Source organism: Neophocaena asiaeorientalis, unplaced genomic scaffold (assembly GCF_003031525.2).
Source record: "Neophocaena asiaeorientalis asiaeorientalis breed wild unplaced genomic scaffold, Neophocaena_asiaeorientalis_V1.1 scaffold418, whole genome shotgun sequence".
NCBI lineage: Eukaryota > Metazoa > Chordata > Mammalia > Artiodactyla > Phocoenidae > Neophocaena > Neophocaena asiaeorientalis.
In genome coordinates this window covers 6,481,957-6,503,778 of record NW_020175731.1, presented here as the reverse complement: position 1 = coordinate 6,503,778, position 21,822 = coordinate 6,481,957, and the positions used below count along the sequence as shown (strand labels likewise).

The window sequence follows — 21,822 nt, the reverse complement described above, 5'->3', positions numbered from 1 at the left end:
AATATGGGAAAGTTTTTTTTTCAGCTTTTTGGGAAGATCTTTATTTAGTGAAGCTGGGTGGTAGGTACATCGAGTCCATTGTACTATTCTTTTCACTTTTAGTATGGTTGAAATTTTCCCAGATAAAATAGCTCTAAAAACATACATAATTTTAAGGTTATCAGAGGTGTAAATCTGAGTTCAGTCTTTAACTCTGGCCTATACATGAATACTGTGGAAAAAGATTCTTCGATGTTTATTGAAATGCCAGCTATCACAACAGTTTCTAATCCTCATGCCACTGACAACAGCATGCCAGTTATGTGCATATTTTCCAGGACTTTGGAAGAATTTTAGTATTTAACTTCATTGGATCTGTTTATAAAACTCTTGTCACAATAACTGAGGCTGCCCACTTTTGAATGAAACAATGTTCAGGAAATAATATAATGTGAAAATCAATTGGTATCACAGTTCTTATATTACTAGCATCCCTTAAGAATTTGAAACAAAGTTACTTAATGCTCTCTGGATTTTATGCCAGAAAATAATTTGGCATTTTAGCCATTCTGCACTGACTTCTTCAATATAATTGTGTTATTTCTTATTCCAGGTTTAAGTTTATCTATTCATGGGGCTGAAAAGCGTTTGCAAATCCACCAACGGCGAAGTGTGGCAAGCCACCCAGGGTCACGTCGCCTGCCCGTGGTCAGGCATTCCTCACTCCCACCAGGCAGAAGGTCAATAAAGATGGAGGCAAGGTCTTCTGGAATCACTAATGGGAAAACCAAAGTCTTCCACGCAGGTAATGCATGGGGAAGGGTCAACAGGGACCTGTGTTAGCAGCAGGCTGACACAGCCTGCATTATATTTTTACTGTCTAACTCTTCCATGCTTCCAGTTAAGCTTGCGTTTTTTTTTTTTTTTTAACATCTCTATTGGAGTATAATTGCTTTACAATGGTGTGTTAGTTTCTGCTTTATAACAAAGTGAATCAGTTATACATATACATATGTTCCCATATCTCTTCCCTCTTGCGTCTCCCTCCCTCCCACCCTCCCTATCCCACCCCTCTAGGTGGTCACAAACCACAGAGCTGATCTCCCTGTGCTATGCGGCTGCTTCCCACTACCAAACATAAAATAGAAAGCTTGCTTTTTAAAAAGAGTCTTGGTTTTTTTTTTCTCTCTGTCTCTCTTCACTTCAGTCAGTGGTAAATGTCACCAAGACCAATAGGAGGGAAGAGAGCTTGTTGTGTCAGAAAAGGTTAAGACAACATTCCACTTACAGTGGGAGAATCTAAATGAAAAATTTCAGTGAATAAACTTGCTCAGTTCAAAAAAGCTTATTGTGTAATAAAATAATAAAGAGATTTGGGCAGTTTCTTGATAATTTGCTCTAAGACAGCTCGGGGGAAAAGTCAAGCTGAAAATGTCCGCTTTGAAGCCTCAGTTATGTGGCTTGACTTGCCTGTATTTCCTCGTCAGGTGAAGGGAGAAGACTAAAGTCATATGAAGTTTCAAGGCTCTGAGAAGCATCTGTGATCTCTTGGAAATGTTAAAATGAGTGTATATCAAAGTTGGTAATTACAACTAAAAGTATTTGGGTGAGAGGCTCATTTAAGTATTCATTCAACAAAGGTGTTGAATGCATACTATATGCCAGGCATTGTTTTGGGTGCTGAGGAAAAACAAGTGAACACTGTCTTTCTGACTCACAGGAACATCAAATTGTGAGGAAATTCTGAAGTCACTTAGTATAAGTCTCACCCAATCCTGATTTCTCTGTGTAATGTCCTTGCAGGTGGCCACCCAACCTCAACTAAAGTCAAGCTTCCTTCTCTAGCCATGTCATCTTCTTTCTCTCAGCTGATAACCTTGTTTCCTAACCTCATGGAGAAACCCACAAGCCACTGGGCCTGAATGACTGCAGGTCCCTTACCCTGCATCTCCACGTATATCTCTGTTTACTCCCATCCTTCACCCTTTTCCTCTGGTTTTCAAAAGATGAGGGTCTTCCCACTGTCCTTGACCAAGCTTTCACCTGTATCCTTGGCCACCCTTTTCCTCTCTTGGACCTTGCCCTTTCCCCTCATTCTGTGAAGAAGGCTACAGCTTCTCTCGTTCTAATCATTTTCATTTGACACTGCATCCTTTTCTCTCTTCCGCCACTTCTCCCCTCCCTTCTGAGCCAGACTTCTGAAAGAGTCATCTGCTTGGCTTGGCTCTACTCTCTGCCTTCCCAGCCACTCTTCAACCCAACACCATCGGGTTTCTGCCTCCTCCTCTCCATCATGGCGGTTCTTGAGGCCCTTAGTGACCCCCTTGTACCATAATGTGTTGAGTAGCAGACTCTTCTGATGCACCAGAATGGACCACGACTTCTTCCCAAAGCACTTCTCTGACTTCCATGATGGCCTTCTTTCATCTTACGTCTCTCACAGGTAACTCTTAACAGTTGCCCAACCTCCAGCATCTCTCTCATCCTCTTGCCTGCTGTCATAGTGTATCCTTTACACCAAATGCAGAATGATTCATTTCCACCCCTGATCATGCCATTCATCTTGCTTGTCCTACTCATTCTAGGGCAAAGGCCAAACCTCTTAGCAAGTTAAAAACAAATGCCCATCATGATCTGGCCCCTGGTGCTTCTCATCCATTTTTTGCCCCCTTCTGCCTTAAACTTTATACTCTAATGTGTCAACTGGGGTTCAACCAGAAAAGCAGGGCCAGTAGAAGATTTATACTAGAGATTTATTAAAAAGAATTGACTTACATGATTGTGAGGGCTGTCTAGGCCAGTCTGAAATCCATAGGGCAGGCTGTTAGGAAGGGCAGGCTGGTACTCTTGGGCACAGTGGAGGTCACTGTCTACAGGTGGAATTTCTTCTTCAGGACAGCCTTGGCTCTGGTTTTAAGACCTTTCGGCTGATTGAATCAGCACCCCAACCCTCTTGTCTAGGATAATCTCCCTTATTTAGAGTAACCGATTATGGACTTGTAAAACGCCTTCACAGCAGCATCCAGATTAGTGATCACCGAGTAACTGGGGACTCTAGTCCAGCCAAGTTGGCACATCAACTAGACCATGACGTCTGATCAGACTGACTTGCTTTCAGCTCTCCAGACACGTGATGCTATGTCATATCTCTCAACCTTTGCTCATGCTGTTCGCTCTAGGGTACCCTGGTTTTGCTCCATAATCTTTTAATATTTTGAAATCGTCTGTCTCTCCACCATAAGGTCTTTAAAGGCATGGATTCTGGGATATTTATCTTGTACCTCCATTAAATAATTTGTGGGGTAGGACTGAACTGACCCTTCATTAGCTGTTTTTCAGACTATTATTATAGAGTTCCTTAAATTTTTTCCTAGGATTATTAGGGTATAATTGACAAACTACAATCACATTCTAATTGCTCTACCTGCCTTTCAGCAAATATTTATTGAGGGCCAATTTGGTTGCCAAGCATTCTTCAAGTACTTGGAATACATCAGTGAATGAAACAAAGATCCCTGCCCCTGAAGAGTTAACGTATTATGTGGAGGAGATAGGTAATATATAGACATAATAAATAGTGTTTAGGAAGAAGATAAATATTATGGATAAGAGAAAAAGTAGGGGAAATCAGGTGGTAGGGTTGCATGTTGCAATTTTAAATAAGGTGGTCAGCATGTAGGCCACATTGTGGAGAAGATGTGTGATCAAGGGCTAGAAGGAGCTGAGAGGGCCACTGAGATGAGCAAGTTCATCCCAACAGAGGGATAGCCAGTTGACAGGCCCTACGATAGGAATGAGTCTGGCAGTTTGAGGAAAAGCATAGAGACCCCTGAGCTTGGAGTGAGAAGGAAACATCAGCTCAGTGAGGTCAGAGGGACCAGATGGGGCAGGGCCTTGCAGGCCATGTAAGGACTTTGAGCCCTATATGAAATGGGAGCTTTTAAGGGGTTTTGAGCAGAAGAATCCCATGATCTGACTTATTTTTTAACAGGATCACTTTAGCTATTATTTGAGGATAGACTATAGGGGTAGAGGGTGAAAGGAGGAAGGTCAGGTAGGAGGTCACCATAATAATCAAGTTGAGACATGATGGTAGCTCTTACTAGGGGTAGAAAAAGGCACATGAAAAGTGTTAAACATCACTAATTATTAGAGAAATGCAAATCAAAACTACAATGAGGTGTCACCTCACACCAGTCAGAATGGCCATCATCAAAAACTCTACGAACAATAAACGCTGGAGAGGGTGTGGAGGAAAGGGAACACTCTTGCACTGTTGGTGGGAATGTAACTTGATACAACCACTATGGAAAACAGTATGAAGGTTCCTTAAAAAACTAAAAATAGAACTACTATATGACTAGTAATTCTACTACTGGGCATATACCCTGAGAAATCCATAATTCAAAAAGGCACATGCATGCAAGCACTATTTACAATAGCCAGGGCCTGGAAGCAACCTAAATGTCCATCGACAGATGAATGAATAAAGAAGATGTGGTGCATATATATATATAATAGAATATTACTTAGCCATAAAAAGGAACAAAACTGGGTCATTTGTAGAGATGTGGATGGACCTAGACACTATCATACAGAGTGAAATAAGTCAGAAAGAGAAAAAAAAAACATCGTATATTAATGCATTGTATGGAAGTTCCTTAAATAACTGAAAATAGAACTACCATATGACCCAGCAATTTCACTACTGGGCATATACCCTGAGAAATCCATAATTCAAAAAGGCACATGCATGCAAGCACTATTTACAATAGCCAGGGCCTGGAAGCAACCTAAATGTCCATCGACAGATGAATGAATAAAGAAGATGTGGTGCATATATATATATAATAGAATATTACTTAGCCATAAAAAGGAACAAAACTGGGTCATTTGTAGAGATGTGGATGGACCTAGACACTATCATACAGAGTGAAATAAGTCAGAAAGAGAAAAAAAAACATCGTATATTAACACATATATGTGGAATCTAAAACAATGGTATAGATGATCTTATTTGCAAAGCAGAAATAAAGACACAGACGTAGAGAACAAACATATGGATACCAAGGGGGGAGTGGGATGAATTGGGAGACGGGGGTTGACATATATACAATATTGATATTATGTATAAAATAGATAACTAAGGAGAACCTACTGTAAAGCACAGGGAACTCTACTCAGTGCTCTGCGGTGACCTAAATGGGAAGGAACTCCAAAAAAGAGGGGATATATGTATACGTATAGCTGATTCACTTTGCTGCACAGTAAAAACTAACACAACATTGGAAAGCCACTATACTCCAATAAAAATTTAAAAATAAAGTTTAAAATAAAATGTTTTAAAAATAAAACAGTTTCAATGGGTTAGATGTGGGATAAGAGAAAGGAGAGCTAAGTATGACTATATGGTTTTTGACTTGCGTAAATGGGTTTGGTATCAACTGAGATGGAGAAGGCTGAAGGCAAAGTGGACTTAGTGGATATGAGGGCAGAAGTGGGGTCAAGACTAGAAGTCTGTGGGCAACTGGAGAGATCACGTGGGTGGTGGCATAAACATATTTGGAGTTTGAGAGGTTGGTCTGGGAAGGAGATATAAAATTGACTGTTGTTGACAAGTAAATGACAAGTAAATCATCTTTTTTTTTTTTCTTGCGGTACGTGGGCCTCTCACTGTTGTGGCCTCTCCCGTTGCGGAGCACAGGCTCCGGACGCGCAGGCTCAGCGGCCACGGCTTACCGGCCCAGCCGCTCCGTGGCATGTGGGATCTTCCCGGACCGGGGCACGAACCCATGTCCTCTGCATCGGCAGGCGGACTCTCAACCACTGCGCCACCAGGGAAGCCCAAGGAAATCATCTTTAAAGCCATGAAAGGGAAAGAGATGACCATATGGAGAAGGGGGAGAGGATTAAGGGCTAAAATCTGGCAGGTCAGATTTTGAACCAGGTCAGAACATGAGCCACCAGCAAAGAAGGCCGAGAAGGAATGGCCAGCAAGGCTGGAGAGAAGCCAGAAATTACACGTCTTTGAAGTTAAGTAAAGAAAGTTTATCACAAGGAGAGGAGTGATTATCTAGGTTAAATGTTGCTAAAAGTCAATTAAGGTGAGAAATAAGAATTGGCCGTTGATTTTAGTAAAGTGGAGATCGATGGTGATTTTGAGAAGGACAGCTTTGGTGAAGTGGTGGGGATGAAACTCTGATTAAAGTGTGTCTCAGACAGAATGGAAGCATATGAATTGGATACTGAGAATATAGACAACTTTTTAAAAGTAGTTTTGCTGTGAAGGGTAGCGAAGAAATAGGGCAGCCGCCGGGGGAGAAGCAAGGTCAAGAGAGTTTCTTTGCAAAATAGCAAATCTCCAGCAGATAAGTGGCGTTGGGGAGAGGGAAGAATTCATGATGTGAGGATTGGTGAGAGAAATGAGAGCCGTGCGCACAACAGAATCACGAACAGTTTATCTGTGACAACAGATGGGAAGGGAGTGTGTAGATGTTGGCAATGTGAGGAGGGTCTGAGAAGTTCTTTTGCTGCTGTTTCAGTTTTATCTGTAATGTGGTAAGGAAGGTCATAACTGAGAACGAGAGGGGAGTAAGATTGGTTGAGAGGATGGTAGGATGGTGTAAACGGTGGATTGTGGTTGCTGGCCCACATTAAATGGCTATTTGAAGTTCATGAAATTAAACTAGGACCAGTTACCATGGTTGTGTGTTTTTCTTTGACCTTGTTTAGCTACGTGAATGAAAACAAAGAATATATCAATATATAGAGTTATATTTAGTCAGGGTTTTGATTTTACCAAGGATTAGGAAAAGAGGGAGAGAGAGGGAATCAAAGGTGCACTAGAGAGAATGATAACAGTCGATCATGTGTTTTAAGCTTAATACAGAGGGAAGTGAAGACATCTGAAGGGGGGAGTGAGTTTCAGTGGAAAGTTGATAGGATCACTTGGTTGGAGGTCCAAGAGGGGATTAGAGGGTACTGAGGTTAGGACACGGGAAGAAGAGCTGAAAAGAGGTGGTAGTGAAAGAGTAGAATGCAGGGCACTGATACTAAGAAGGGCGTTGCTCTTATTAGTAATGATGAGGTTGAGGCTAGGGTATGAAGTTAGTGAGTGTAATATGATGGAGGGCAAGGTCAGTGGAGGAAAGTATTCTCAGAATGAGAGGCCAGGGTTTGGGAAGGATCATCTACATAGATATTGTAATTGAATTGAATAGTTTTGGGAGAGTGACATTAAGCCAGGAGGTAACCTCATCAGGAAATGAGGGAGCATGATCTGGAAGGCAGCAGGTGGGTGCAGTGATGACACGGAGAGAAGGTGGTATAATAAAACAACCTGAGATTCAAGGCTGGGAGAGTTTAGGGAAGGTGGAAGAACAGTGGTCTGAAGGTGGCATGAGGACTCAAGGAGGACACCCGCCCCCTGCATTCTCCAGATCCTTTGGTGTCAGGGCTGTGGGACAAAAATAGTACCATAGGAAAGAGCCACGGGGAAGCTGTGACCTCTGGGAAGAGCCAGGTTTTCATGAAAGCAAGAAGATGAAGGGGCCAATCTGAGAAAAGGCTGATGGGAAGAGAATTCTGGAAGGCCCAGTGAGCCCAGTTTTTGAAACCTCTACAGTTTCACCTCTCCCTATTTTTCCTGGCATCTTTTATACTAGGTAACCTGCCTTGTTCTACTTTATCCACAGCTCTGCACTATTTCTCAAGTAGGATTTTACTCTTCCAGTTCTCTGCTATTATTCAAGTTCCTCGCTCTTTTTGGAACGCCCCTACCTCAATGCATCTCTCTCAAGCCCTTCTCATTCCTCAAAGTGTATCCCAAATCCCCCCTCCTCCCCAAAGCCTTTCTGATCCAACTGGTCAGAACTTGGAAGCCTTATCAAAGGCTGATTGTTTGCTGTTTGTCGCAATCTATTGCACTCACTGGGTATAGGTTTGCATTCTGAAGCTATGCAGGGTAAATCGATTCTTCTTTCAGTGCTGATCTTTTAGTTGTTCAAGAAACTCATCTTGAGCTATTTGCCAACTGAAACATTTTCTAGTTCCTTCGATGCTTCCTTCAAACAGCATGGTTTTCACCTTCTTTACCATCCTACCCACTCCACTCTTAGAAAAAGTCTTATTTCATTACTGCATCTTTGGAAATACAGTGCCCAGAATTGTACAGAATATTCTGTTTGTGTTTGACCCAGTCAGAGAAGAGTCAGTCTTTGACATCCTCTACTGATATTAATGTAATAAACATTTGAAGAAATGTTAAGATATTTCCTAATGGTGTGATGTCAGCATATCTTGTCACTGCTCTTACCTTAAAAAACACATCACTACATTTATCTATCATAATTTTATCATCGATTCTTGAACCCTGCTTGCATTGGCTATTGGTTGAAAATATAAATAAAACCAATTCTTTAGCACATAATTATCGTTAAGAAAAATCATATTAAACAAATTATGATTAGAAACCTGTTTTTGAAAATATATGTATTTAAAACTCACGTTATTAAGATAGATGTGACTTCAATTCCATCCTTTTATTTTTAGTGTACTTTTACTAAGGCATCATCGTTCTCTGTTGGGAGATTATAGAAGAGCTCTCAAACCGAGTTGCTTATTTGCAGTGAATCATAGATCTTAGAAGCGGCATGTGCGTTTTAGTCATAGTGAGGCCTCTTAAATCATCCATCTCCTTTTTACAAAGTTAATAATCTCGATTCCCAAAGCACTTTCTAAAAGCCCACTCAGACTGGTCGAAAAGAAAGAACAAGAAAATCTTGTACATCTTCTGTGCCATCAACCCTGAACAATTTCAGTTCATTTATTCCCCTTTGAGTTTACAAACATTTCTGAGTGCCTACTATGTCCTAACAAATATTTATTTGGAGGGTACTTCATTGGGGCTGGAGTGGTGTAGAACTCTATTGCATATGGACCTTGGGGAGCTCACAGTCATGTCCAGAAAGACCATCAGTCAGGGCTCTTTGGTTATAAATAACTGAAACCAATTATTTAATCCAAGCAAGGAAGGAATTTAAATTTGAAGGATATGGATGGAAAGGCTGGAGAACTGGCCTTGGAAAAGGAACAGATACCAAGAAAAGGACTATTTGACTTTCTGGAATAAATGAACCCTTACCGTTTTTCTTGGTTTTTGCATCATTTGGCTCCGTTTTTGAAGACCTGGAAGAGATTCTATCAGCCATGTGCCTTTCCCTTGGTTGGGCAGTGAGTGATGAGAGATAAAAGGATAGGATAGAGGAGGCGTCCCTCTTCAGCTTTGATGATAGGAGGATAGGACCCCTTGATTTCTCCTCCCACCCAGGCTGCACACAGTAAGGGAAAGACATTTCCGCAAAAGGAAATAGAGGTGATGTTAGAAAAGGGAAATGTATATGGAAGAATATCCACTACAGGGACCTGTACTTAACCTGCTATAATAGAATTCATTGTATTAAGGGCTAGAATAGAGATATAAATAAAATTATGGAAACATTATCACTAGGGAAAAGATATAAGAAGGATTCTACAGGTTGGACTTTGAAGGTCAGCTAAGACATCAACAGGAAGATGGAGGGATGGCCATTCAGATATAGGAAAGAGCGTAATAATAGTGCATTATAGTGGTGATCAGTGCAAGCTTTGTTGTTAGATGTTTTAAACCCACATGTGTTCCCTAATAGCTATGCAGACTTGGGCAAATGACTTAATTTCTCTGAATCTTTTTCCTTATCAGCAAAATGAGAATACCTATCTCACAGTGTTAGGGTTGCCAGATGAAACACAGGACTTGGTTAAATTTCAGATAAACAACAAATACCTTCTGGTGTAAGAATGTCCCATGAATGGCATGAGGCAGCCTTATGATAAAAAATTATTAGTTTATTTGAAATTCAAATTACCTGGGCACCCTATATTTTTATGTGTTATATCTGGCAACCCTATGTGGCATTCTTATGCCAGATAAATTCATTCATGTAAAATGCTCTATATGATCCTTGCACAGTAAGGTGACAGGAGCAAAGGATCATTTTTGTTGTCACCGTCATCCTAGACAAAATTCACAAGCCTGAAAGTACTTATGTCCCAGAAGCATTTCTCACTCGGTCCTGGAAGCATAGAGCAGTTTCCCAGTTAACTTGAGCCAGGTTAGCAATTAAGATGGTTTCTCTTTATGCTGCCCTGACGCAGGAGCTGTTCACCTTCATCTTGTATTTGTATGATTTCTCTTTCCTTCTGATTGTTTCAGATGTTTCTCTTGTGTATTGATTTCATTTTGACCTTATCTTTTAGCTGCTCGTAATTAATGAATATTATTCCACTTTATAGGCCAATAATAAAAGTATTAAATGGCACCAGGCTTGGAACTGTCATTTAAGGGTCAAGAACAGAGTCAACTGAAGCACTGACTGCGAATTTTTGAATTTGAAAGTGTAAAGCTTAGTGAGTATGGGTCACATTATCCCATTTTAATGACTGTGCCACACAAAATAGAATTAGAAGCTTTGTGAAATCTAAAATATTTCTTCTATTGCTTTCCCTTTATATGATAGGCCCATCATATAGTCCTAGAGAAATGCCATTAGTCACAGAATTTGTCCTTTATTCTCTTCTAGAGTTGGTAAAATGATGTTTTGCTGATATATTTCATTATTTTCCCAAGTAATTTCTAACACAATTCCTTTTATCTCCCTTTAAAAGCCTAAGCAGCCCTTTCCCCTTTTATGCATGATTATTTTTCCCTTATATAGATATGTATTTAAATGCTGGGACAAGTTGATTTCACAGGAGAGAAACTTTAGGATTTTGTTGTTTCCAGTGAGCTAGAACAACATGTATACATGTCATCTGTATACTGTCGTCTTATGCTATCTGTATACAGACGGTACTAAATGTTTGACAATAATAAAATTACAGCCCCCCTTAAGTACTCTACTGTATTCCCAACCTCAAAAACTGTTAAGCTATTTGCAGTCATTATTTCATTTAATTCCATAATATCCTCATGCTGTCAGCCTTATTTTATGGTTGGGGGAACTAAGGCACAGAGAAGGTTTAAGTAACTTGCCCCAAAACACGCAGCCAGTAAGTGGCGGAGGCAGGATTCCAACTCTGGTGGTTTGATTCTCTCATTACTTTCTTCAAACAACTTGGTAGCAATATTTCTAGCAAGTTTGTATACCAAACCTTTGGAAAATTTAAAGCCCTGTAATAGTTCAACCCGTAGCATAAGAAGACTATAGGAAGGGACCAGTTAGATTCCACTGAAAACATAGTCACCTTAACCAGTTATTTCTTTCTATATCAGTGATGCTCCACTTTGTAGCATCATTTTTGTTCTACTCTGCATTAGACCTTTGTTTTTTCATCTTCCCTTTTTCAAATTCCAGTATTATGTCAAGGCCTGGTCTCAAATTAGGGAAACAGAATTAACTCAGCAAGTACCTTTCACATTCTGTTTAACATAAGTGCCAGAGGCTGTGGGGAAAAGGAGAGAAAAGGAGCAGTTAAGCAGAGATTAGAAAAAAGAAAGACAGCAAAGAAAGCCTTGTGTGTTGGCTGACTTGTTTCTAGTTCTGCCAAGATGAGAGTCAAGATTCAGCTCATTCTTTAGGGGAAAAAAGTGAACGTATGGCTAATCTTGACCACAATAATAATCATGGTACCACCACCTTATGTTAGATGATGCTCCATTGTCTCCAAAGGGCTTCCACAAATATTTCTCCTGCATCTCACTGAGTTCTCACAGTGGTCTGTGAGGCAGAATTAGCCCTGCTTTACTGTGCCTCAGGAAATGAAATTGCTTGACGAAAAGTACAAAATTAGTCATTGATGGACCCTAGCTAAAACCCATGTCTTTAGTTTCTTATGAGTGTTTTTTCCCACTGAGCCAGTTTTTTTTCCTTGAGGGTGAAAATAGTTGAGTGTGAAATGTAGTGTTTTCTCATCACCTTATCCGGGAACAGACATTTTACTGAGAACTGTGCCTGAAGCTTCTTTATTGAACCTGAGGAATCTGGCTACTCTTCTTGAATGAATCTGAAGCTTGGATGAAAAGATATATTTACTTTTCTATTTGTGAAATGGATTTTTGGTGTGGCTGGAAGATAAGATCTTCCACATGGCTTTGAGAATATGTGGGAGAAAAAGTATAAGAGCTACTTTGGACCTCTGTTTTATTTCTCATTGCCTTGAAGGTGAATGTGGTATCTTTCTAAACTATGGTTTAGAAATAACACTAATCATCCTTCATTTGAATCTCTTCCTCTTTAAGTGGGTTTTTTGTAAAATGTGTGATGATGTGAGTTTAGTAAATAGAGGGGTGCTTAGGAAAAGAAGCTGTTTTGAGCCTTGAAATGTGGGCATTGGGATCTGTGCTCCTTGCTCTCATTTGCTGAGTAACAAAATTGAGTTTTCCAAAAATACATACCAAATTCTTCCCTTAGAAATTTTCACTTTTTCCCCTTTGCTGAGGGACATATGCACATATTTTGACCTATGTAGTGCACTTAGAGAGAATTTTCTGAAGAATCTGTTCACAACCATTTGAATATACAAAGTGAATTTAAAAAAGCTACAGAAAAGGCATCCACAAAGACAACTATTTCTGGAAAGAGTATTGTGTTTTAATGGAATTTAGAACTGCATCTTCTGCCCAAGTCTGTTTCAAATAACTTTATATTTAAGAAGCTTGGAGAGATTTAAATAAATACTAACTCAAGATCATATGACTATAACTAGTGGCCTGAGCCCTAAACCTAAACTAAGTTCTTAATCGTGGTAGATAGACGGTTAATAGTAAGCTTCTGCTCTACTTACTTAATTCCCTGAGTTAGAGATAAGAGGCCAATGCACAAGATGGACAGAGCCCTGGCTCTCAAGAGGTTTGTTGTTTTGCAAGGCCATTCTCTTTCATACATTCATCTTAGGCCCTCCTGAAGATTTACCGTGCAAGTTAAAAGAGTAAACAACATTATAGTGATGCTGAAAGTATCAAGGTTTCTACTCCGTAACCCCTCCTAATCCTGAGTTTCTCTTTTCCCTTCCTCAGCAAGAGTCACCGTTGTCATAGCAACAGAACTCAGCATCTAGGAGATTGGAAGACCCCCATGGAGCCCTGCCTACACTCCCACACAAATCCTTCCTGCCATTTAAGGCTTTGCAGCTCCGGTTTCCAGGCCCTCTTTGGAACTCTAAACGCAGGCATTCTGTATAATTTAGGAGATCACTATCTTGCCAATCCTGGGAAACATAGAAGTAATTTTGTTGAAGGTCAGCCATTACTGGCTGAAGCAGTGGGATTATTATTTCCATTTTAGACCTGAGAAACATTCACCCGCTGTTAGCTAAATATGGTTCTCCAGTAAGGACCCAGTCCAGAATTGGGTCCTTAGAACTACTCAGTGTTAATCATTTGAAGAAATGTCTTTAGCTTTTATAGTGACGGGTGTGGGTGAATCAATCTGTGTATTCCTGCTAATACAAAGCCGAGCTTTCTTCTGTAAAAGAATGATCTTGCAAATCACTAGATTTATAGTTAAGCAACACTAATATGAAAGAGTGGGATTTGTGTGTCTTTTTACAATAGCACGTATGAAGCATCTTCTGCTGTGAAGGTTTTTTAGCTTATGGTACACTAAATAGAGTTTGGTAAGCACTATAAATGAAGTTAAGAAACACAGATGGAAAGTTTTTCCAGAACCAGTGAAATATCCCACAAGTAAATCTTGGGTTTCCAATGTCAGATCCTCCAGAAGAATTGGGTTCATTTCCCCGCTTCCTTCCTAGGAGATTTATCGTGGACGCTGGCTGATATAGGGAAAGTCTGAAAAGAAGACAGACTATATACCTCCCTCCCTTCTTAATATCATTCTCCATCTTAACACTGTCTTAGGAACACTGAATTCATTCATGGGGAATTGAAAACACACTCCCAGTTTCAAAAATGGTGTCTCTGCAGCCTATTAAGTCCAAAAATATTACATGTGAGGGTTCATTTTAGATATTTATATCAAGTGTTGAAATATCACTGCTCTCTGTTCTGTAAAAAATGCTGCATTTGAGGGCTTGTATTAAATATACCTCTCTGGACAGGAACTACCAATTTTATTTGCAGAATATAAATTGAATGTAGACAGAAGCTTAGATAGAGCATCATTTATTATGAGGTAGTCATGGAAAATACCATTTGTCCCCTTAAGCTTACTTTACAGGGTCCTCCATCTTTTGTGTTTCATGGGGAAGTTAAGATTTGATTTGTCACACTTTCCTTTACTTGTTTCAACGTGGAGTAACTGTTCCAAATCCAAATTACAGGATTTTTTTTTTTACTAAATTGTTTTTATTTAGTATAGGTCCTAAACCTGGAATTGGCCCTCATTTTGCAGAGAAGGAATATATCACTTAAAATTTTTAGTGGATCATGATGGCTTAACACTATGAACCAAATTATTTGCATATGTGTAAATAATTGATAATTTTTAAAAGAGCTCAAAAAATTGTCCCTTCATTTTATAAATGAGGAAAATGAGGTTCATTATTTAATGGCCTAGGAACACATAAAAATGGAATTTAAATCCAGGTCAGTGTAGTGTCAAAATACGCTTTTTATATCATTTTGTGTTAACTTGCAAATATAAGATCATCTGTATTTGAACAAAAAAATTGAATTTTAAGTAATTTATTTAAAGCCACTATACTAAGGCAATATAATAGAAAAATTATATCAATAATAATGATTTGATGGGTGAGTGGGGGCAAGGGGGAGTGGCAGTAATAGTAAGTTATATTGTCTTGTATCATAGCAGAAAACTATGTAACAGATATTTGATCCTTAAACAGTGGGGGGAGGCGGTTAATCTGCATATAATATATAGTTGGCTCTCCCAGTCAGTGGTTCCTTCCCATCAGCGGATTCAACCACGTGCACTCTTAAGTACTATACTATTTACTCTTGAAAAATAGTCCTGTATAAGTGGACCTATGCAGTTCAAACCCGAGTTGTTCAAGGGTCAACTGTATAAAATTGATCAAGAAACAATGGGATACACATATAGAGAGATCTAAAGGAAGTAAAACCAGATACTCTTAAAAGTGGTTGGACTGAGGAAATAGGATTGGGGTTGAAGAAGGGGTAGAGTTGTCCACTGCTGATTTTCGTTATAAGCTCTTTGGTACTTGAAGGTTTTCTTTATTATTTGACAAATTTTAAAAAGAAGGGAAGGGAAGAGCAAATGTATGATTTAGAATATGACTTTCATAGTCATTTATAGCAGCGGTCCCCAACCTTTTTGGCACCAGGGACCAGTTTCGTGAAAGACAACTTTTCCACGGACCGGGATCGGGTGGTTGGTTCAGGGTGTAACGCGAGCAGTGGGGAGTGGCAGATGAAGCTTCTCTCGCTCCCCCTCCACTCATCTCCGAGGTACCCGTCCTCGGCCCAGGGGTTGGGCACCCCTGATCTATAGATAACCTATCAAGATGTGTTAAAGTTGTGGACTAGAAAGGAAAACTGGGACATTTTCTTAGTCAGTATCCACTGCTGTTGCTAGTTATATGAAATTGCCATAAAAGAGCTTTAACCGAGACACTAATATGTTCAAGGCCTTGTCCTAGGTTCTGTAGGAGACAAAAAGGTGGATGCAGTTTGGTGCCAGGCCTGCATCAAGTTACAATCTAGTCGAAGGTGCTAGAGATGAGGAAGAAATCTAGACAGGGAGGACTAGGAACTCACATTTGTCTGTATCTACAAGGTGCTAGGTAATTTTGATGGAAAACATGTACTGTAAAAAAGATAAGATACAGATAGCTATGTGGGTTCGGTGGGTGAAAAAGGGTATTTACTTGTTAGAATCAAGAAATGCTTGAAGCGCAGAGCATTTAGGAGGGGCCTTAAAAGTAGAAAGGGATTTCTGTAGACAGAGATGGTTGGGATGGGAGAGGAATCGACATATTTGGTAACTAAGAAATTCATATTGGAAGCCTTTTTGGGTCCCTTTTGTATATAAGCATTTAGCTAAAATCCATGTACTCTAGGTACAAATCTAAAGTGAATTTTTAAGACGTTTGCTCAGCTGAAGACGTTTTATTGAATGCAAGTGCTGTTATCAAGGTTACTTTTTATCGAAACTACTTTCAGTTTTACTCATACTACAAATCACAATTAAGATTTGAATTTACTCACTCCTGTCAATCAAGTGTGAGAAAAGCTAAAGGTAAATTTGGAGAGCACATGAATTTTGTTGCTGTTTTTCATTTTTAAAAATTGTTCAGGGCTTCCCTGGTGGCGCAGTGGTTGAGAGTCCGCCTACCGATGCAGGGGACACGGGTTTGTGCCCCAAAAAATGGTAAATTTTCTTATTTCTAACAGCCTGTGTTTTTGACTGCTTGGGTATGTGTGATTTTAAAGACCGGTTAAGGGCATGGGTTGGTATTACATCTTTACAACTTAGTGGCTTTTTGGGGCAAATTACTACTTCTTACTGCACCTCCTTTTCAAGGTTAGAGTAGAAACTAAGTGAGATAATAAAGTACATAGCACACAGCCTGGCTGAAAAGTGGTATTGAATTTTTTTTTTTTTTCCCCTGTCGATGTCATTGTGAGATCTTTGGGTCTTTGGTTATTGAGCAGAACAAAGGTGACTAGCCTTAGTAGAGGTTGAAAAGCATCAAAAGTTTTCCCTACCCATTCAAGGTAGCTGGCCATGGTGGAGAAAAAAGCAGACAGCCCATTTAAATTCTGGGCCAGCAGGAAGACATCTTTGTTCTGTACCATTGAGAAGCTTAATCTCACTGATAACTTCAGCCCTTGCAATGAGCCAACTGAATGCATGCATTTAAAAATTCACTGCTGTGTCTGCAGTGTTTAACTGTCACCTTAAATGCATGCTGGTCCCAAATAATTGACTTACGGATTCTTTCTCATTATTCAATGGCTGGATAGTTTCTGTAGAAATGCCAGTGTTGCTATATAATAAATTATTATGGATGATAATAGTAATGGCTTCCATTTACTGAGTGCTATGACAGCTAAGAGCTTTTCATGCGTTATCTCATTTAATCCTCATGGCTACTCTGTGTGACTGTTACAGTCGCCCATTTCATGGATGAGGAAACTAATATCTAGAGAGATTTGGTGTTCCCTAGTAAGAATTTGAATGCTGGTTTGTCTGCCTCCAGAATCTGAGCTTATAGCTTTACTTGTTACCCTCCTGCCTTTGTTTCATAAGTACCGCATATCCTCATAAATTCGTTCCATCTACATTAGTTGAGGGCCTACCCTGTGCTAGACACTGTTCTAAGTGATGGGTTATAACATGCAGACAAAAGTTCCTGCCCTCCTAAGGCTCACCTTCTATTATGGTTACTTGTGTCCATTCCCCTCCCAGAATGAGTGTTCTTGTAAGATAGCAGCTGTATCTTATTCTTCTTGAGTTTTAGGGATGTAACTGAAATTTTTTTCAAGGCTAAGAATAATTCCTGCGACTATGAAAGAATTATTTCTACAAACATTTTGGAAGCTAGAGTGTGCCCCATTTTGTTTATCAGGCTGTCGTTTATTTTAGCACTGACGTTTAGCCCTTCCAGACTCATCAGATTGGAGATGTTCTTACTGATTATTTTAAGAAGCATTCAGAGATTTATTATTATTAATGATGAAGCTACTTTTTGATATCTTGGTTTCTTTGACTTCCTTAAGTGTTGTATAGGTGTGTGGAGCAGCATTAAAAAAACCTCTTTCTTTAGAACACACCAAAAATACATTGGGCAAACCTAGTACAAGGGCCTTAACTACTTCATAGAATAAATTAAAGTATTCTGGTATAATTGAAAAGTAAATGATATAACAAGGGAAGTCCAACTGTGAGAGGAAAAATTGATACCGTTTTTCTGTGATATCAGGAATATTATATCCTTTCCTATAAATAAATTATAACCATTTTAAGGAAGATGGTTTCATAAAGTATTAGTGGTGAATGTCCCTTTTTAGCCATGTAGAAGCTGAGAATAATTTTAAATGTCCTTGGGTGGAGGCTAGCATATTATATTCTTCACCTAGGAAATCATCCATAAATGCTATGAAGTATGTGGTATTTTAATAAAGTAATTGCCTTATTTTTGCCTTGGAAATACAATTAAACCTTTTTGGTCCCATAAGGGGCAAATGGCTGGTAATGTTCCTCATTTTTTAAAAGTCATTTGTCCACGTGGGAGGATCATTGGCAAAGCAGCTGGCTGTTCTTTTTAGATTTTGACATTGCTTCTCCTTGGGACCCTGATGCTGGGCTGTGTGATAACCAGTGCAAACTCCGTGAATATCTTTCGTTTCTCTAGAAGGAGGTGTGGATTTGCAAAGCTACCAGCTGGATATGCAAATACTACCTGACGGGCCAAAGAGTGATGTGGACTTTTCAGAGATTCTTAATGCAATACAAGAAAGTAAGTTTCACTCCAATTTTAAATTCACCGTGAAAGGAGAAAGTGTTATAACACTTGGGAGGGGTAATAAAACTAGAAACCTTAGATGCCAAGCTTTAAAATAAAATGATGTCTTAAAAGAGATGCTGTGTAAAATAATTTTGATACCAGGAGAGATGGTTAGTGAAATGCTGGCTTAATTTTTGAAACTGAACCACATAGTTTTGGGGTCTTCGATGAAGCCTAGTGGGAAAACTGTAGAGGGATTATAAATTCTGTATAGTTAGTATGCTATAATATTTAGTAAGTAACTGGGTATTATAATTTTTTAGATTCCTTGATTAATCATAATCAAAGAAAAATCTTTAAGAAAACAGAATACTATTCCTTCACTCAGATATCAGTAATAAGAAGTAAATGTTGACGCAGTAAGCTGAAATCAGGGGAATTTTATTGTCCAAAATGGGTATTGGAGTCATTGATGCTGGGCCGTGACCGAGAAGTAAACTCCTCTTTTCTAAGCATTTTGATTAATCAAGGTTTACTCTTCTTCCACTGTTTTACTGTTATACAGTTTTCACTAAGAACTTTATCATAATCAATACATTTGCTCAGGTTAGAGATTTAGCATTGAGGATGGGGATGCAGTATCACATACTAAGTCATCAGCATTCATGTTCTGCTGTTAGAGCTCTAATTCTAGATAATGTTAGTCTTTTAATATCAAATAGTATTATGTAATATTGGATTTGAAGAGTGTAGACTGGAAGAGCCTTGTATAAAGAACTACTGCAATCTTTTGCTACTTTTAGTTTTGTGACATTGCATTTCTATACAATGAAATACATATTTCTAAATTATATTTATATTTCTATATTTTCTGTGAACATTTTAAAGCATTTTAGTACTATTTATCCCCTTTTGTCATTGCACTACCCTCCTGACCTTATGGGGTAATTACTATGTCCACTTTACAGGTAGGACAGCTCAGGGTGGGAGAAGTTAAGTGCCGACATAATAAGATAAATAATGGAGACCAGAGTGGAATGGAGAGTCTCCTACCCTTCTTTGAATTCCTTCATGAATGTACTTGGTATAGGGTTTAAACACTGAGGTGAAGGATCCTGGAATTGAAGAAGATGAGGCTACTTCTGAGAGAAATATTTTTAATGAAGACTATAAGAGGACCAACTATTTGTTCTGGGTGGGCAATCCCTTCATACTAGGTTACTGAATAAAAGCGAAAAAATGTCCCCGGGAGAATAAAAATCAAATTAATAGACATTGGAAAGAAATTAACTTTTCATGGAAAGTTATAAAATTGTGTAATTACTTCCTTTGATTTGAAAGATGATAGATTATACTTTGCTGAAAGGATTTTTTTAAATAAATGATAAAAGCTGGCTTCTATGCAGATATAGGAGATGAACTTCAATTTTTTTAGGGCTGAATGAACTTAGGATGGGAATAAAGACGCAGATCTACTAGAGAATGGACTTGAGGACATGGGGAGGGGGAAGGGTAAGCTGGGACAAAGTGAGAGAGTGGCATGAACATAACACTACCAAATGTAAAACTGATAGCTAGCGGGAAGCAGCCACATAGCACAGGGAGATCAGCTCGGTGCTTTGTGACCACCTAGAGAGGTGGGATAGGGAGCGTGAGACGGAGGGAGATGCAAGAGGGAGGAGATATGGGGATATATGTATACGTATAGCTGATTCACTTTGTTATAAAGCAGAAACTAACACACCATTGTAAAGCAATTATACTCCAATAAAGATGTTAAAAAAACTTACTTATCAAAAAGCTAGTAATATTGTAAAAAAAAACGAACTAAATGTTCATAAGACTATTTTTATCATAATTTTTGTGAGCACACCTTAGTAAAAACACATTTGTTTATGATGTTAACTATTTTATAGTTTAGAATGGTGATCTCTTTATGAACAAGTAGAAGAGTACAAGTTTGTGAGAACTTAATATTTAAATTTAAAAACAAGGAAAAGGAAATATTACTTCATTTTAGAAAGCAAATCAAGTTTTATAGGTTTAAGAATTTTCCAGTGTTTGGGAATTAATCTGTTTATTTTCTTGTTTAAAAAACAAGTTTTATGCTAAGTAGGTTTGGGAAGCTGTCCACACAGTCTGGGGCAACTCTGGTAAGAAAGATTTGGGCCGTTTATCTACCTACAGAGTCTAACTAGAGATTCCAAATATGATTCAGATGTTTAACCAGTTCATTGAAATTTCTAAGTATAAAAACACATGGCTTGGTTCTTCAAGGGACTGTACCTTAGATTATTGTTTGTAGAAAGCTTTGAAAGACCAAAATATAAAAAATGTAAAAAATATAGGATTTGAACATCAGTAAAACTCCTTGTCTGCTACAGATGTTTTTATTGGGATTAGCAGGATGATGGAAAGATTTCACTGTTTCTTAGAATTTGTGGACATATATGTATGACCTTCAAGATTGAGGAGGAAGACTCTGTGTGTGTGTGTGTGTGTGTGTGTGCGCGTGTGTGTGCGCGCGTGTGTGCGCGCATGTTTCAAACATTTCTTGAGTGTCTTAGCAGCCATCATAGTAAGTGCTCTCCCTTACTATCTCTTGTCATTGTTAAAACAACTGTAATTAATAGATACTATTTTCTCCATTTTAAAGGTGAGTATACCTCCCCAGGCGATATGATTAATATATGATAAAGTCAATATTTCATTGTATGTCAGTCCTTGTTATGCTAAATAAAAAGTGAGATAAAAATGATTAGGAAAAAGTGAACTACTTTGGATTTTTACAGTTTGATTCTTAGGTTGTTACATCTGGATGCAAGAAATCCTCTACCATGCTTCTACGTTGTAAAATACATTTACATTTTTTCCTATATTGGTTATGCCCTAAGTATAGCTTCATCTGTTCAAAAGAAGATGTCTCAGAATGGTTAACCATCCATAAGTTGTTTTTCAACTTCCCCCATATCAGATGTATGGCTTATAGGAAGGAAAGAGTTATTTTATCCATCCACTCATGTATCCATCTCACCTGTCATATGCCAGGTACTGTACTAGGCATAACTCTTTAAAGCAGTGGTGAACGTTCTGGTGCACAGTTGGATTCAGGAAAAACTTTGTCTTATTGTTCAAAATGAAAGCAACCCATTTGCTTTCTTGGAGAAAAGCCTTTATATGCGGCAGTCTAATGTAAGGGGATACTTGTGTTTGGGTGTGTGTGTATTTTTTCCTTCATGTTTTTTTCCCCTCCCTCTCTATTCTCATCCCAAGTTAGCAGCCAGGTCTCTTCAACGCCTTTGTTTTAGCAGAGTTTTTTGTTTTTAATAAATTTATTTATTTACTTATTTGCTTGTTTTTGGCTGCATTGGGTCTTCTTGCTGTGCGCGGGCTATTCTTCATTGTGGTTCCCGG

General features: G+C 38.8%; 1 protein-coding gene across 1 annotated transcript in view; it reads left to right on the top strand.

Moving 5' to 3' along the window:
• Positions 1-592: 592 nt before the first annotated feature.
• The window catches only part of ANO4 (anoctamin 4), a gene marked incomplete at its 5' end in the record, with an annotated part of 223,755 nt that continues 202,525 nt past the window's right edge, over positions 593-21,822 (top strand). The window contains 2 exons of the mRNA XM_024732131.1: positions 593-784; positions 18,316-18,420. Of these exons, the coding sequence (XP_024587899.1) occupies positions 593-784; positions 18,316-18,420 (297 nt within the window). The remainder of the gene's footprint in view (positions 785-18,315; positions 18,421-21,822) is intronic.